At 38.3% G+C, this 18,751-nt stretch overlaps 1 protein-coding gene across 1 annotated transcript in view; it reads right to left on the reverse strand.

Moving 5' to 3' along the window:
• GLRB (glycine receptor beta) overlaps positions 1–18,751 on the reverse strand; it is a 99,283-nt gene that overhangs the window by 32,059 nt on the left and 48,473 nt on the right. Inside the window, exons 4-6 of the mRNA XM_040251477.1 lie at positions 3,077–3,306; positions 2,886–2,968; positions 619–759 (exon numbers count right to left, since the gene is read on the reverse strand). Coding sequence (XP_040107411.1) covers positions 619–759; positions 2,886–2,968; positions 3,077–3,306 — 454 coding nt within the window. The remainder of the gene's footprint in view (positions 1–618; positions 760–2,885; positions 2,969–3,076; positions 3,307–18,751) is intronic.

An 18,751-nucleotide genomic window follows, 5' to 3' on the forward strand; every position in this document is an offset into this window, starting at 1 on the left:
TATTGATCAGTGAGTACTGCATTTTCACTTCTGCAAAGCTTGATGTAATTTAATGAATGAGATTAATTTGTTGAGATTTCATAATTGGCTGTTCCATAACCTAGGCTGAGAATATTATGTAGTGAATATTCACCAATGCCCAATTACCTCATGTGCTAATTATTTCCTGCAGAGTATAAAGATGCATGTTTTTGAAAATCAAGAATATGCAGTCAACTAACATCAAAAAACTGCCCTAGTGACAACAGATGACTATAAATGGGTTACATGGTTCACATCCATAATGTCTGGCCCTTCCCAAAGCAGAATTTCTTGGCAACATCTAAGAATATCACTGCCTGGAAAATAAAATATAAAATAAAACTTAAAAATAAAAATTTAAAACTCTTTTATTTGTAATTACATAAAGAAAAGCAAAACTATCTACTGAGTAAAAAAAATGTTTAACTTTAGTGAATGTAATTTTATGAAAGATTTAAATATATCAGGATGAACCATCTATAAATTTTGAACTTATTTTTTAACTAGTTTTCTCTATTCTGTCCTTAGCATATACAGTATTGAAATAAATCTTTGGAATAGGACTTCATTTTGTTTAATTTAAAGGACATTACTTACCAGTGCCTTTATAGTATTTTGTGCAGTTACCATATTCAATATCTTCCTTTTTAATATCAAACTGAGGCAAGGCAATTTTTTCTAACTGGACAGGATCCCCCGACTGCCAGATAAATCTTAAGTCATCAGTTGTGTAACCAACTATAAACAAAAATAAACAAAATACTAGCTTGGGATATAACATTAACACTTTTTCAATATTGAAACATCCACATATTAAATATAAAAATGGTAAAAACAATAGGCCATTCTTACATGAAACTTCCGTTAGAAATGTAGAGGTAAAAATCTACGGCCACTAACGCAAGTATTCATACAAAGTGAAAGTGAAGTCGCTCAGTCGTTTCCTACTCTTTGCGACCTCATGGACTGTAGCCCACCAGGCTCCTCCCTCCATGGGATTCTCCAGGCAAGAGTACTGGAGTGGGTTGCCATTTCCTTCTCCAGGGGATCTTCCCGGCCCAGGGATCGAACCCTGGTCTCCTGCATTCCAGGCAGACACTTTAACCTCTGAGCCACAGATAATTGGTTTAAAGAAATGACAAGCTAAAGTAATCAGCATATGGCAAACGGTTAAAATCCCAGGGTGTCAAAAATGGTAGTACATTTGTCTTTGTCAGAATTCTGAACTGTCATCAATAAAATAGGAAGAAATAAGTGATACTAGCTTCCTGAATGTAAACATTGACAAACCATGCCCATATGCTACCTGGAAATTTTTAGAGAAACTTAAGCACCAAAACAAATTTTCTGGAATAATTAACTACCAACTTCCCTAAAGGAGTTGCATGGCCTCAGAAAAACAGTAAAACAGCTCCTCAAAGGGACATCACTGCATCACTAGTGCCTCTGAGAGCCCACACTGTGGGCTTAGGTAACCTGCCTATAATGCAAGGGCCCATGGGTTTATGGTATGTAATAGCGTACCATTCAACTCTTACATGCCTGTATTTTTAAAAGCCATACTTTAGTGTATACAGTAACAGAAGTGAATATATATACACATTTGAAATTTATACAAATATATACTGATACACAGACACACATATACAACACATACACAAAGTACATAAATACACTTCCATCTGCAAAATCTCAAATTATAGTCAGAAAGCAATAAATATTGCTCAAATTTAGGATCCAGCTTCAGTAAATTAAAAATAAATAGCAACAACAACAAATAACCACTAAGTAACTGTAAAGTATATCATCAAGTACATACAATACATTTTACAAGGTTATTCTCTGTAGAAATAGGACACAGAATATGGGTATTCAGGCTGAAGACTCCTTACACTAGTGTTATTTTTTCATGTTTTATTACCTACTTTTATTTTCATGTGACAAGATTCATAGCAATTTACCTTATTTTAGAGCTAATCCTTTTGGTGAAGACATATATCTTTCAGAAACTGAAAAATACATGATCACAGAAGCAAAGAAAATACAAAATCCAATTTTGTAAACAATCTTTTTATAGATCCATAGAAAGTGAATGCTTGGTAAAATTTAATTAATATTTTTTCAGGGTTTTCCAAATTTTTTGCTGTGATAAATACAGTTTTAACATTAGAAAAGTTATTAGGACAGACATCATTTTCTCCTTTACATTGTCTATATTGCTAATTCAGATGAAGATGGCAATTGGAATAAGTTAGAACTGTACAACTACATCTAAACAACTCAACTGAAATTTTTAAAAAAATTAATAAAATGCCAAAACAAAATATCAAAAATTCTAATAAAATATAAAATATTTAAAATATAAAATTTATAATTTTCCTACATAAATAATTCTAATGCCTGAAGTGATCTGAAAGTCACTCAGTCATGTACGACTCTTTGGGACTCCATGGCCTGTAGCCTGGCAGGCTCCTCTGTCCATGGAATTCTCCAGGCAAAGAAAACAGGAGTGAGTAGCCGTTCCCTTCTCCAGGGTATCTTCCAAACCCAGAGATCAAACCCAGGTCTCCCACATTGTAGGTGGATTCTTTACCTTCTGAGCTACCATTCTAATGCCTGAAATGAAGTGAAGTGAAAGTCTCTCAGTCGTGACCGACTATTTGCGACCCCTTGGACTATACAGTCCATGGAATTCTCCAGGCCAGAATACTGGAGTGGGTAGCCTTTCCCTTCTCCAATTCTAAAGCCTATTTACAATCAAAAGCATTAGTTTCAGCATTGTTATCTATGATGTTAGTAGCACGTATTGTCTAGAAATTTTAAGCATTTTATTCCTATAGTCAGTTAGGGTCTCATTTACATACAGCTCTCAAGTTGCATCTTGCAGCGCTGTGTATCCATGGGAAACAAGGTCAAGTCCAAAGGGCAGGAAAGAGTAATAGATAACCTGAAAGCAGAAGTAGAGGTCTTAGAACTCATTTAACACATGCCTCAGTGACACATTGATTTTTAAAGAAAAATATAAATCCACAAATATAAGCCATAAAAAGAGTACCTCATACTGACAAGGACATCTCCATCTCGAAAAATGAAGAGAAGGATGTTTTCCTGGGTGACATCATGAAAATTGGCACTTTTTTCATTTGCAAAAAATAAATCAGGTTTCCACAGACATTTGTACATTGTGGGGTCCACGGTCAGGGCATCTGAGCCCCGGAAATCACTAGGGAGCTTCAACCTGGGATCGTTCCATTTTTGCCTCAGGAAGATGTTGACTCTATAATCCTGGAAAAAAATATGCGTGCATGTGTGTGTTTACTTCTATTTTTAAGAACACGTTCAGCACCAGAATAAAAAGGGTTCAAAGATTAGCAGCACAAACATGCTTGCTCGTCTAACATCAACTAGGATCACAATAGCTCGGGTATCGTTTGTGTCTTTCTAATGACTCTACAGATATCCTCTTAGCACTTGCAAGTTCAAACGTCATCACAGTACTTTACCAATAATTGCTTTACCCTAACACAAACACTAATTATACCAGGGGGTTAGTTGGTATTGCCATAAAAGCATATGACTGCTAAATGTTACCATTATTCTTCCCCCCAAAGTAGGATAAATTTTAGTTAAAAATAAATAAGAAGCCAAGAGAAAATATTTCACTTGTCTTTTACTCAACAGCAAATTATGAAAATAATTTATATGTATATAAAACAACAAGGGGGGTGGTGGAGGCATGAAGTGGGAGTTTGGGATTAGCAGATGCAAACTGTTATATATAGGATGAATAAACAATAAGGACCTACTGTACAGCACATGGGGAACTATATTCAATATCTAGTGATAAACCATAATGGAAAAGAATATGAAAAAAGACTATGCATAAGTATAACTGAATCACTTTGCTGTTCAGCAGAAATTAACAGTACAAATCAACTATATTTCAATAAAAGTAAAATAAATAAAAATAAAACTATATATAACACTGGATTATATATATATTTGAGAAAGAAAAGAAAAATTATCCTCAATAACTCATATAAGTAAATGATTAGAGAGGAATTCAAATAAGATTTGGATTATGCAAAAGAGTAGAAAGTATGTACAAAAGTATGTACAAAATTTGTACATGTGATGCTATATTCAACAATAGTAGAAAAAGGTTTGGAAATCCACTAAATAGCTGCTTACCTCAGTTTTTTGCCTCTCTCTAAAGTTTTAATTTTACAACTTTGTAAAAGTTGAATTATATCAAGACACAGAGATTCTAAGAAGATATGACCCTAGAAACATATTTAACACCTTAATACATTTATTTGCCAGTGAAATGGCATTCTGACACACACTGGCTTGTTAATATATAAACTCAAACTCAGCATTGTGGCAAGATGCTCAGGTCTTTTTTAATTTTAGATGCTGAACTGAGAATATGCACAAAAATGTCCAAGGTGTAAACCACTTTGACTTAAGCATCCTTATTTTCAAGTATTCAAAATTCACAAAATATTATCTATCCATAGCCTTTTGATATGACAAAAATGAAAGATCATCATTTTCAAATCAAAATGTAAGTATTTAAGTAGGAAGAGATAATAGCTTATCTTTTATTAAATAATAAGATCTAATATTACTATTAGAAGTGAGAAAAAGCTCCACCCATCAACAGAAATTTGGATTAAAGATTTACTGAGCATGGCCATGCCCATCAGAACAAGACCCAGTTTCCCCCTCAGTCAGTCTCTCCCATCAGGAAGCTTCCATAAGCCTCTGTCCTTCTCCATCAGAGGGCAGACAGAATGAAAACCAAAATCTCAGAAAACTAACCAATCTAATCACATGGACCACAGCCTTGTCTAACTCAATGAAACTATGAGCCATGCTGTGTAGGGCCATTCTGGAAAATGTGGTTCACTAGAGAAGGGAATGGCAAACCATTTCAGCATTCCTGCCTTGAGAACCCCATGAACAGTATGAAAAGGCAAGAAGATAGGATACTGAAAGATGAACTCCCCAGGTCGGTAGGTGCCCAATATGCTACTGGAGATCAGTGGAGAAATAACTCCAGAAAGAATGAAGGGATGGAGCCAAAGCAAAAACAACACCCAGTTGTGGATGTGACTGGTGATGGAAGCAAGGTCTGATGCTGTAAAGAGCAATATTGCATAGGAACCTGGAAAGTTAGGTCCATGAATAAAGACAAATTGGAAGTGGTCAAACAGGAGATGGTAAGAGTGAACATCGACATTCTAGGAATCAGCAAACTAAAATGGACTGGAATGGAAGAAAAATAGCAAGACCACCTCCAATAAAAACAATTGCGAAAAAGCAAAATGGCTGTCTGAGGAGGCCTTACAAAATACCTGGGAAAAGAGGAGAAGCAAAAAGCAAAGGAGAAAAGGAAAGATATACCCATTTGAATGCAGAGTTTCAAAGAATAGCAAGGAGAGATAAGAAAGCCTTCCACAGTGATCAATGAAAATAAATAGATGAAAATAATAGAATGGGAAAGACTAGATCTCTTCAAGAAAATTAGAGACACCAAGGAAACATTTCATGCAAAGATGGGCACAACAAAGGACAGAAATGGTCTGGACCTAACAGAAGCAGAAGATATTAAGAAAAGTTGGCAAGAATACACAGAACTATACAAAAAAGATCTTCAGATCAGATAATCACAATAGTGTGATCACTCACCTAGAGCCAGATATCCTGGAATGTGAGGTCAAGTGGGCCTTAGGAAGTATCACTATGAACAAAGCTAGTGGAGGTGATGGAATTCCAGTTGAACTATTTCAAATCCTAAAAGATGATGCTGTGAAAGTGTTGTACTCAATATGCCAGCAAATTTGGAAAACTCAGCAGTGGCCACAGGACTGGAAAAGCTCAGTTTTCATTCCAATTCCAAAGAAAGGCAATGCCAAAGAATGTTAACTACCGCACAATTGCACTCATCTCACATGCTAGTAAAGTAATGCTCAAAATTCTCCAAGCCAGGCTTCAACAGTACATGAACCGTGAACTTCCAGATGTTCAAGCTAGATTTAGAAACGTCAGAAGAACCAGAGATCAAATTGCCAGCATCTGCAGGATCATGGGAAAAGCAAAAGAGTTCCAGAACACCCAAAGCCTTTGACTATGTGGATCACAACAAACTGGAAAATTCTTCAAGAAATGGGACTATGAGACCACCGGACCTGTCTCCTGAGAAATCTGTATGCAGGTCAAGAAGTGACAGTTAGAATTGGACATGGAACAATAGACTGTTTCCAAACTGGAAAAGGAGTACATCAAGGCTATATATTGTCACCCCGGTTATTTAACTTATATGCAGAGTACATCATGAGAAATGCTGTACTGGATGAAGCACAAGATGGAATCAAGCCTGCCAGGAGAAGTATCAATAATCTCAGATATACAGATGACACCATCCCATAAGGATGGCAGAAAGCGAAGAGGAAATAAATAGTCTCTTGACGACAGTGAAAGAGGAGAGTGGAAAAAGTTGGCTTAAAGCTCAACATTCATAAAACTAAGATCACAGCATCTGTCCTATCACTTCATGGCAAATAGATGGGGAAATAGTGGAAATGGTGACAGACTTTTTTTTTTGGCTCCAAAATCACTGCAGATGGTGGCTGCAGCCATAAAATTAAAAGACACTTGCTGCTTGGAAGGAAAGTTATGACCAACCTAGACAGCATATTAAAATGCAGAGACATCACTTTGCCAACAAAGGTCCATCTAGTCAAAGCTATAGTTTTTCCAGTAGTCATGTATGGATGTGAGTGTTGGACTATAAAGAAAGCTGCTGCTGCTGCTGCTGCTAAGTCACTTCAGTCGTGTCTGACTCCGTGAGACCCCATAGATGGAAGCCCACCAGGCTCCCCGATCCCTGAGATTCTCCAAGCAAGAACACTGGAGTGGGTTGCCATTTCTTTCTCCAATGCATGAAAGTGAAAAGTGAAAGTGAAGTCGCTCAGTCATGCCTGACTCTTGGCAACCCCATGGACCACAGCCTACCAGGCTCCTCTGTCCATGGGATTTTCCAGGCAAGAGTACTGGAGTGGGGTGCCATTGCCTTCTCCTAAAGAAAGCTGAGCACAGAAGAATTGATGCTTTTGAACTCTGTTCTTGGAGAAGACTATTTGAGAATCCCTTGGACAGCAAGGAGATCCAACCAGTGCATCTTAAATGAAATCAGTCCCAAATATTCTTTGGAAGGACTGATGCTGAAGCTGAAACTCCAATACTTTGGCCACCTGATGTGAAGAACTGACTCATCTGAAAAGACCCTGATGCTTGGAAAGATGGAAGGCAGGGCAAGGGGAAAACAGAGGATGAGTTGGTTTGATGGCATTATCAACTCAATGGACATGAGTTTGAGTAAGCTCCAGGAGTTGGTGATGGACAGGGAAGCCTGGCCTGCTTCTGTCCATGGGGTCGCAGAGTCAGACATGACTGAGCAACTGAACTGCACTGAATAATACGTCAAAATGATTGGTATTCCAAAAGTATATACACTAAAAGCTATTTTATTACCTCCTCTAACTGCTGTGGAGTGTTTCCTTGGTGGCTCAGATAGTAAAGAATCTGCCTGCCAAGTCAGGAGACATGGGTTGGACTCGTGAGTCAGGAAGATCCCCTGGAGAAGGAAATGGCAACCTACTCCAGTATTCTTGCCTGAGAAATCTCATGGACTGGAATTTCCCATGGAAAATCCCAGAGGAGCCTGGCAGGCTATAGTCCATGGGGTCACAAGAGTGTCAGACACAACTTAGCCACTTAAACAACAACAAAACTACTGTGTCTTATCAAATCATCAAAAACTGCATCTTTAATCCTCAGTATCTCAAATATGCATTTGTGGTATTATGATAAAATACCATGTCCTAAACTTATATTTAAGGGTCAGATAACAGTGCCGATATATCTTTTATAAGCCTGTTATTAAAGCCATGCTATCTTATTTCGGTCAGTGATTGTGACATGAAAATTTTGAAGATGATTTTTTTTAATTTTTCACTTGTTTAATCCATATAAAACTATAATATCATTATACAGGTATTTACTGTGTGCTAGGCATATTTGATCTAAGTGCCTTACAAAAGATCTTTGTATATGCTTCCTATTACTGGGAAATACAATGTAAGCCTATCACCATGTTTTCCTTTTTGTCTGGCATTCAGGGAACTAAAAGCTAAGCCATAGAGCCCAGCAGTCCCCAACCTTTTTGGCATCAGGAACTGGTTTCCTAGAAGACAATTTTTCCATGAATGTGGTAGGGAGCGGGGTGGTTCAGGTGTAAGGTGAGCAATGGGGAGTGGCAGATAAAGCTTCACTTGCCCCCCTCCCCCACCACTAGCTGCTCACCTTCTGCTGTGTGGCCCATTTCCTAACAAGTACTGGTACTGGTTCCCAGCCTAGGGATTTAGGGAATCCCTGTTATAGTCAACTGAATTAATGCATAGCTCACTTCCTGATATGAGTATCATTGTATGGCTCCTGAACATTTAGTACTATTTTAATTACTTCATCATATTTTTGTTATTATTAGATACCACAAATCACCTCTAGAAACAGGGCTGGATGAAAATGAAGTAACTGCTGAGACATTGCCACATACTGACAAGAGTCTTTCAGCATTATTTAGGCATGGCTCCCAGGCAACTTTGCCACTGTAGCTGCTAAAATCAGGATGCTGGTTCCCTCTTTAATGAGTTAAATGAATCACTGACATGTCCTCACAAAATGCAGTTGTTTCAACCTTTTAAAAATTGTGCTTTTTTCTCAAAAAGCAAAACACAAAAGTACCATATGATCCAGCAATTCCACTCTTAGGCACGTGTCCCTAAAACTTAAAACAAGAGACTGCAACTGATATTTGTACACCCTTTTTCATAGCAGTGTTAATTATAATAGTGAAAAGGTGAAACAGTGCAAGTGTCATCAACAGATGAACGGATAAACCAAGTGTTGCATACACATGTACATCATGGATTATTACTCTGCCATAAAAAGGAAAGAAATTCATTCAACATGAATGAATCTTGAAAACATTACCCCCTAAAAATCAGGACTAAGGAAGAATTTGCCTAGTATTACTACTTAGAGCAGGGATACAGGGGCAAAGCAAACCCTGGGGAAGAAAAGCATTTAAAGGGCTGGCTAGAAGTCTGAGAAAAGGTAGAAAACCCTGGGAATGTGATTTCACCAAACTAGAGTCAAAAGCTTTAAGACGGTCAACAGAGAAAACACCATCAAAGGTCAAATACAATCAAACTGAGTACTTTCAGCAAATGAGGAAGCCATTGACAATTTCAACAAAAACCCTCATGGAAGGACAGAGGAGCCTGATGGGCTACAGTCTATGGAATCGCAAAGAGTCAGACACGACTGAGTGACTACACACAGCAGAGTGGCATATAACAAAAGAAGATGACAGAGGGTTGAGAGGTGAACAGAGATTCCTATCTATCAGATGGAGATAAAATAACACACCCACAATACAGGGTTTTCATAAGGAATAAATGGGAAAACATATGTAAAGTACATGAACTTCACCTGACTATATTATGTGCTAAGCAAGCATTTTGTTTTATTGGGACATACTTATTATGTTGCTATTCTTTTATAATGTTGGTAATAGGGGTTAATAGGCTTTTTGCTTAAAAAAAATCCTGCCTATACTGTAATTCATTGGATTTGCTCAGTACTATGCCAACTGACCTACAATTGTACTAAATAGTAAGCCCTTTCTAAGGTCACAAATCTTGAAACTGTGCCTTGAGCATCTACTGAAATTCTTGCTTCTAGCTGCACTGGTATAAGCTCAAAACACTATTAGTTTGGGCTCTCTACTTTAATCCTGTATCAAATTTTATTTCTTAATAGAGCTCCAGAGTTGTTTTAGAATGAGCATCACTGAAAAACTGGAAATCAGTTACTTCATTGTATTATTCTTGGTCATTACAATTTATTATCTCATTATGAAAGTCCTTCCAAGATGCTTTTCTATTAGCTACGTAGCTACATATTACTATAGTGAATACAAGTTGTTGCAAGTTTATATAAGGAGTGTTTAAAAGTTTTACAATTTAAATTAATAGCTTTGGCTCCACATTCATTAGAAGATAAAAGCTTATTAGTTAGAATGCTTTGGTTCATTTTTTTATGAGCATTTCTAAATAATTGCTAGTTACTGGCATTTCAAATGCTCTATGTTGATAACTAATTTGGAAACCTATTTATTTTCATTTTCAATTACTCAATCACTATATTTACAACTCTATCATATTATTTTGCAATGAAGAAATTCCCATTGGAAAGACTTCTTTTATCACTGGAAAATTACTTAATTGTTTTGAAAGAACTTGGTGACAAATACTATCATTGTTCATCACAAATAGCACACTAACAGTCATGATCTGGAAAATGGATGTTCTCCAAGATTTTCAATACCAATTAACACCCAAATTAAGCTACTTCTCAAGGCAATAAAAATTTCACAAGAAGACATTAAAACTAGTTTGTTTCATTAATGATATTTTAGTTTTAAGAACTGTTTTATATCTTGTGTTATCATTAGGATAGCTAGCACGGTTACTTGTAATTTTTACCTAACACATATATGCAATTTTTACTCTTTTATTTTCTTTATGATAAAAAATGGTGTTCATGGAAACAAAGAAGATCAAATCTCATGGTATCCGGCAGGATTACATTTAAAGTTCTGGCAACAGAGCTTGTTTTTCAACCAAGCCTGGTTTGAAAAGGATTTAAATTTAATCCTTAGTGAGGTTAGACATTTCATGCAAGAACTGCAAGCTAACCAAACGTCAGTAAAAATTCTTAGGTTACACTTTATTTTTCTCAATATAACATTTTAAAAAGTTTTATTAAATACTGTTCTGTAACACCATATGACTATCTAAATTTTTCTAGATCTATGCCAATATTCCATTTTGATTGGGGGTGCCTGCTACGTGGTGCAACGTGGCCACTTTAACTAAAACCTCCATAAGTGTTGCAATCTGCCAGATCAGATACACAGAAAGTTCTCAATATATTTCTGTTAAATACAGTAGTGAAGAAGTCATTTCCATGACATTTCAACAGATTAGGAGATTGGTCCAGCATTATTTACACCACTTATGTAATAGTGCAAATTTTCTATATCAGTTGATAGTGACAAATTACAGGAAGGGAAAAAAAACCTGGGGTGTTTCTCATCCTTCCTGATTGTCTAAGACAGGTGACTTTTGCACAACATTGGGTTAGTAGTGCTTACCCACCATGCAGCCAAAAATCCACATGCAACTTTATTGTTGGCCCTCTGTATCCATGGATTAAGCCAACCAAACAACATACCTCATACAGTACTATAGGACACAGATAGTACTGTGGGGAAAATGGTAAAAGCAGACTCGTACAGTTCAAACTCGTGCTGTTCAAGAGCCAACTGTATAATACTATGACTTATGATGTCGAATCACCAAAGCTTCTGAACAAAACAGCTAGAAGAAATAGAGTAAAAAGGATTTACCATATTTTGAGGTAAATCCACTAAAAAGTAACTGACAAGGAAAAGAGACAGAAATACAGTATATATTAACTAATAAAAACATAACTTCTCTTTCTGGTTATGTCCTTTTGATGATTAACTTGAGTGAGTGAGACTTTTAATAATCACTGCACAAAAAATGACTGGCTATTTTGGCATTTCCACATATGGAAACAGTAATGTACATAACCAGATAGCCCTCTAGCAGCATTTGGGAGAAAGTCATATGTAATCAGATAATTCTCCAAGAGAATTTGTGAGAAAAAAATTATTAACTAGTGTCCACTAGCATGTGTATCAGTTCCTGAATGCTGCTAAAACTATTACCAACAGTCAGTGGCTTAAAGCAAGACCAATCTTGACCTTCTAGGTCTGGAGTTCAGAAGAGCAGACTCAAGTCACTGAGCTGAGGTCCAGGCTGGTTCCCTCTAGAGGTCTGAGCAGCCAGTCTGATCCCTTGCTTTGCCCAGCATGGCAAGGCTGTCTGCATCCCTTCACCTGGATCCTCTTCATGTCACCTCCACTGTACTGGTTACATCACATCTCCTGTTACTGACTCTACCCTCCTGTCTCCTCTTCTAAGGACCCTGGTGATTATACTGGGCCCACTTGATGATCAGGATAATCTGCACTGTAAGACTTTTAATTTAATCACAGATGCAAAGTCTCTTTCACACTGTAAAATAACATATTCACTGGTTCCAAAGATTAGGATAAGGTCCTCTTTAGGGGACAACTATTTAGCTTAGCACAGGGCACAAACCCTGAGGATGAATAGCAAGAGAAGAAATTACATATTTTAAGATTTGAGTATCTAAGATGCAAAGTAGACAAAACAATGGGGCAAGCATGTCAATATTATCCTATAATAAATGAAACAATGTTGGAAAGTTAATAACAAAAGCAATAAAATGTACAGCATAGTAAACTAAGACAAGTTTTAAGAAAAGAAATTTAAATTTACATATAGAAGAAAATATATAAAATAAAATTGTTTTAAAAAAACGAAGATAAGCAATTTCAAAGAACCAGAATTAAGCTCTTTTCAGTACAGTTCACTTCAGTCGCTCAGTCGTGTCCAACTCTTTGCGACCCCATGAATCGCAGCACGCCAGGCCTCCCTGTCCATCACCAACTCCCGGAGTTCACTCAGACTCACGTCCATCAAGTCCATGATGCCATCCAGCCATCTCATCCTCTGTCATCCCCTTCTCCTCCTGCCCTCAATCTCTCCCAGCATCAGAGTCTTTTCCAATGAATCAACTCTTCTCATGAGGTGGCCAAAGTACTGTAGTTTCAGCTTCAGCATCATTCCCTCCAAAGAAATCCCAGGGCTGATCTCCTTCAGAATGGACTGCTTGGATCTCCTTGCAGTCCAAGGGACTCTCAAGAGTCTTCTCCAACACCACAGTTCAAAAGCATCAGTTCTTCGGCGCTCAGCCTTCTTCACAGTCCAACTCTCGCATCCATACATGACCACAGGAAAAACCATAGCCTTGACTAGACGGACCTTAGTCAGCAAAGTAATGTCTCTGCTTTTCAATATGCTATCTATATTGGTCATAACTTTTCTTCCAAGAAGTAAGCGTCTTTTAATTTCATGGCTGCAGTCACCATCTGCAGTGATTTTGGAGCCCCCCAAAATAAAGTCTGACACTGTTTCCGCTGTTTCCCCATCTATTTCCCATGAAGTGATGGGACCAGATGCCATGATCTTTGTTTTCTGAATGTTGAGCTTTAAGGCAATTTTTTCACTCTCCTCTTTCACTTTCATCAAGAGGCTTTTGAGCTCCTCTTCACTTTCTGCCATAAGGGTGGTGTCATCTGCATAGCTGAGGTTATTGATATTTCTCCCGGCAATCTTGATTCCAGCTTGTGTTTCTTCCAGTCCAGCATTTCTCATGATGTACTCTGCATGTAAGTTAAATAAGCAGGGTGACAAAATACAGCCTTGACATACTCCTTTTCCTATTTGGAACCAGTCTGTTGTTCCATGTCCAGTTCTAACTGTTGCTTCCTGACCTGCATACAGATTTCTCAAAAGGCAGGTCAGGTGGTCTGGTATTCCCATCTCTTTCAGAATTTTCCACAGTTTACTGTGATCCACACAGTCAAAGGCTTTGGCATAGTCAATAAAGCAGAAATAGATGTTTTTCTGGAACTCTCTTGCTTTTTCCATGATCCAGCAGATGTTGGCAATTTGATCTCTGGTTCCTCTGCCTTTTCTAAAACCAGCTTGAACATCAGGGAGTTCACGGTTCATGTGTTGCTGAAGCCTGGCTTGGAGAATTTTGAGCATTACTTTACTAGCATGTGAGATGAGTGCAATTGTGTGGTAGTTTGAGCATCCTTTGGCATTGCCTTTCTTTGGAATTGGAATGAAGACTGACCTTTTCCAGTCCTGTGGCCACTGCTGAGTTTTCCAAATTTGCTGGCATATTGAGTGCAGCACTTTCACAGCATCATCTTTCAGGATTTGAAACAGCTCAACTGGAATTCCATCACCTCCACTAGCTTTGTTGGTAGTGATGCTTCCTAAGGCCCACTTGACTTCACATTCCAAGATGTCTGGCTCTAGATTAGTGATCATATCATCATGATTATCTGGGTCGTGAAGATCTTTTTTGTGCAGTTCTTCTGTGTATTCTTGCCACCTCTTAATACCTTCTGCTTCTGTTAGGTCCATACCACTTCTGTCCTTTATCGAGCCCATCTTTGCATGAAAGGTTCCCTTAGTATCTCTAATTTTCTTGAAAAGATCTCTATTCTTTCCCAATCTGTTGTTTTCCTCAATTTCTTTGCATTGATCGCTGAAGAAGGCTTTCTTATCTCTTCTTGCTATTTTTTGGAACTCTGCATTCAGATGCTTATATCTTTCCTTTTCTCCTTTGCTTTTTGCCTCTCTCCTTTTCACAGCTATTTGTAAGGCTTCCCCAGACAGCCATTTTGCTTTTTTGCATTTCTTTTCCATGGGGATGGTCTTGATCCCTGTCTCCTGCACAATGTCACGAACCTCAGTCCATAGTTCATCAGGCACTCTATCTATCAGATCTAGGCCCTTAAATCTATTTCTCACTTCCACTGTATAATCATAAGGGATTTGATTTAGGTCATACCTGAATGGTCTAGTGGTTTTCCCTACTTTCTTCAATTTGAGTCTGAATTTGGTAATAAGGAGTTCATGATCTGAGCCACAGTCAGCTCCTGGTCTTGTTTTTGTTGACTGTATACAGCTTCTCCATCTTTGGCTGCAAAGAATATAATCAATCTGATTTCTGTTTGACCATCTGGTGATATCCATGTGTAGAGTCTTCTCTGTGTTGTTGGAAGAGGGTATTTGCTATGACCAGTGAGTTTTCTTGGCAAAACTATTAGTCTTTGCCCTGCTTCATTCCACATTCCAAGGCCAAATTTGCCTGTTACTCCAGGTGTTCCTTGACTTCCTACTTTTGCATTCCAGTCCCCTATAATGAAAAGGACATCTTTTTTGGGTGTTAGTTCTTAAAGGTCTTATAGGTCTTCATAAAACCATTCAACTTCAGCTTCTTCAGCATTACTGGTTGGGGCATAGACTTGGATAACTGTGATATTGAATGGTTTGCCTTGGAGATGAACAGAGATCATTCTGTATATGTTACTGGAGATCAGTGGAGAGGTACCTCTTTCTGGAGAGGTAACTCCAGAAAGAATGAAGGGATGGAGCCAAAACAAAAACAATATCCAGTTGTGCAAGTGACTGGTGATAGAAACAAGATCCAATGCTGTAAAGAGCAATATTGCATAGGAACCTGGAATGTCAGGTCCATGAATCAAGGCAAATTGGAAGTGGTCAAACAAGAGATGGCAAGGGTGAACGTCAACATTCTAGGAATCAGTGAACTAAAATGGACTGGAATGGGTGAATTTAACTCAGATGACCATTATATCTACTACTGTGGGCAGGAATCCCTCAAAAGAAATGGGGTAGCCATCATGGTCAACAAAAGAGTCCGAAATGCAGTACTTGGAGTTTCAGCTTTAGCATCATTCAATGCAAAGAACACCCAGGGCTGATCTCCTTTAGAATGGACTGGTTGGATCTCCTTGCAGTCCAAGGGACTCTCAAGAGTCTTCTCCAAAACCACAGTTCAAAAGCATCAATTCTTTGGCACTCAACTTTCTTCAAGTCCAAGTCTCACATCCACACATGACCACTGGAAAAACCATAGCCTTGACTAGATAGACCTTTGTTGGCAAAGTAATGTCTCTGCTTTTCAATATGCTATCTAGGTTGGTCATAACTTTTCTTCCAAGGAGTAAGTGTCTTTTAATTTCATGGCTGCAATCACAATCTGCAGTGATTTTGGAGCCCAAAAAGATAAAGTCTGACCACTGTTTCCCCATCTATTTCCCATGAAGTGATGGAACCAGATGCCATGATCTTCATTTTCTGAATGTTGAGCTTTAAGCCAACTTTTTCACTCTCCTCTTTCACTTTCATCAAGAGGCTTTTGAGCTCCTCTTCACTTTCTGCCATAAGGGTGGTGTCATCTGCATAGCTGAGGTTATTGATATTTCACCCAGCAATCTTGATTCCAGCTTGTGTTTCTTCCAGCCCAGCGTTTCTCATGATGTACTCTGCATGTAAGTTAAATAAGCAGGGTGACAATATACAGCCTTGACATACTCCTTTTCCTATTTGGAACCAGTCTGTTGTTCCATGTCCAGTTCTAACTGTTGCTTCCTGACCTGCATATAGGTTTCTCAAGAGGCAGGTCAGGTGGTCTGGTATTCCCATCTCTTTCAGAATTTTCCACAGTTTATTGTGATCCACAGAGTCAAAGGCTTTGGCATAGTCAATAAAGCAGAAATAGATGTTTTTCTGGGACTCTCTTGTTTTTTTCGATGATCCAGCAGATGTTGGCAATTTGATCTCTGGTTCCTCTGCCTTTTCTAAAACCAGCTTGAACATCTGGAAGTGCACGGTTCACATATTGCTGAAGCCTGGCTTGGAGAATTTTGAGCCTTACTTTGCTAGTGTGTGAGATGAGTGCAATTGTGTGGTAGTTTGAGCATTCTTTGGCATTGCCTTTCTTTGGGATTGGAATGACAACTGACCTTTTCCAGTCTTGTGGCCACTGCTGTTTTAGCTGATCTCAAATATGAGTTTTTTCTTGTCAGGTACAACTGTGTTGCCCAAACAGAGCTGAAGCCTACTATTTAAACACATAGAAAACTCATGCAACAGAAAGGCATAGAAAGTTTGGCAGTATCACGGATTGTAGTGTAACAATGATTCGATGTAATTAGAAAGCATATCTACGCTAAAGAAAATGGATTTTATAAACAGGCTTTATTTCCATGAAAGAGTTCTTATGTATTTCTGACAAGGCAAAATATGTATATAGATTGTTATAATATATCATAATACTTGTCTCCCATGAGTGCAAAAGTTTACATTTTCTATTATAAAAACACACAGATTTCAGTCAAAGGTAGGAATCGAATGGAGAAATCAACAAATATTTTAAGCATAATCGTAGAGCAGATGCCATTTCGCCTCTAACAAACCTATATTCTCACTGATTTGAGGGTCTTAGTTCAGTTGTCACCAGCAGTAGCATATAAACTGATATAATAAATGACTGTTGTAACAACTTCAAAAGAGGATGATTACATTTATTTGATGATTTTGGTGAAAGTGAAAGTAAAATCACTCAGTCGTGTCCGACTCTTTGCGACCCCATGGACTGTAGCCTACCAGGCTCCTCAGTCCATGGAATTTTCCAGGCAAGAGTACTGAAGTAGGTTGCCATTTCCTTCTCCAGGGGATCTTCCCAATCCAGGGATTGAACCCGGGTCTCCCGCACTGCAGGCAGATGCTTTACCATCTGAGCCACCAAAGAATTACAGTATTAATAATGAGACCTTACAGAAATGGAAGGCAACAGAATGTAGATGAAGACACAGACATGAGAAATAGGAACCATAAAGCTAAAAACTGAGATGCGAAAACAAGCTGAAGGAGCACATAGCCCTGGAGGTTGGAGAGTTTCAGGAGTATTTATATGGCTGTGATTTTTCTTCTACTACACAGTTACAGATTGTGAATAAATGTGAGATTGCTTTCTGTTTAGCCATTGCCATTTAGCATCTGAATTAAAAGACAAATAAGCAGGAAGGAATGTTTTACAAACAGAATTGGCTAAAATATCCTTACAGTGTTAATGCCCATCGCTTCAATGGATTCTTTGTCAGATAATGAACTTTATACTCTGGGGAAAAGGGCTGCCCGCTTCCTTCAAAAGTTGCTCCACCTCTGTCTGCAGCTCTTAATGCTGCATCCACCACCAGGCTCTGGAGTTAAAGTAGAAAGACTTGAACTACAGAGGAAAGCTCTGGCCAATATTGAAGCTTCCAAATTTTAGGACTTCCTTTATTTCACCAGACCTTTGTAGGGAAATTTCTAAGGGGATATTAATAAACAAGACCTCAACTGTACAACAGAGTTACTAACAAATGGTTCATTTTCTTTAGGATGAGATTCTACTGTAAAATATGACATTAACTTGCAGATGCATCACAACCCTACAGTCAACGTCCCTTTAGGGTTGTGATGCCAGAAAAATATTGTTCCTTCATTTCTGTAGTTTTTTCACTCATTTTAGGGTGTAACATATCAAGTACACAAAAGATTTAAGCACAAGCCTCTCTGATATCACACTGTTCAGCATACTATTTCCATGAACATATATTCTGTATTTAGACAAATCTAAGTCTCTCTACTTTTCCAGCCTCTGGTTCTGGGGTTATCTTTTTGCTTACTGTCTTTTGTTTCTGAAGAAATATGCTCATTCAGTTCAGTTCAGTTCAGTTCAGTCACTCAGTCATGTCCGACTCTTTGCGACCCCATGAATCACAGCACGCCAGGCCTCCCTGTCCATCACCAACTCCCAGAGTTCACTCAAACTCATGTCCATCGAGTAAGTGATGCCATCCAGCCACTTCATCCTCTGTCATCCCCTTCTCCTCCTGCCTCTACTCCCTCCCAGCATCAGAGTCTTTTCCAGTGAGTCACCTCTTGCATGAAGTGGCCAAAGGACTGGAGTTTCAGCTTTAGCATCAGTCCTTCCAAAGAAATCCCAGGGCTGATCTCCTTCAGAATGGACTGGTTGGATCTCCTGCAGGCCA

The sequence above is a fragment of the Oryx dammah genome, unplaced genomic scaffold, assembly GCF_014754425.2.
Source record: "Oryx dammah isolate SB20612 unplaced genomic scaffold, SCBI_Odam_1.1 HiC_scaffold_12, whole genome shotgun sequence".
In the NCBI taxonomy this organism is placed as follows: Eukaryota; Metazoa; Chordata; class Mammalia; order Artiodactyla; family Bovidae; genus Oryx; species Oryx dammah.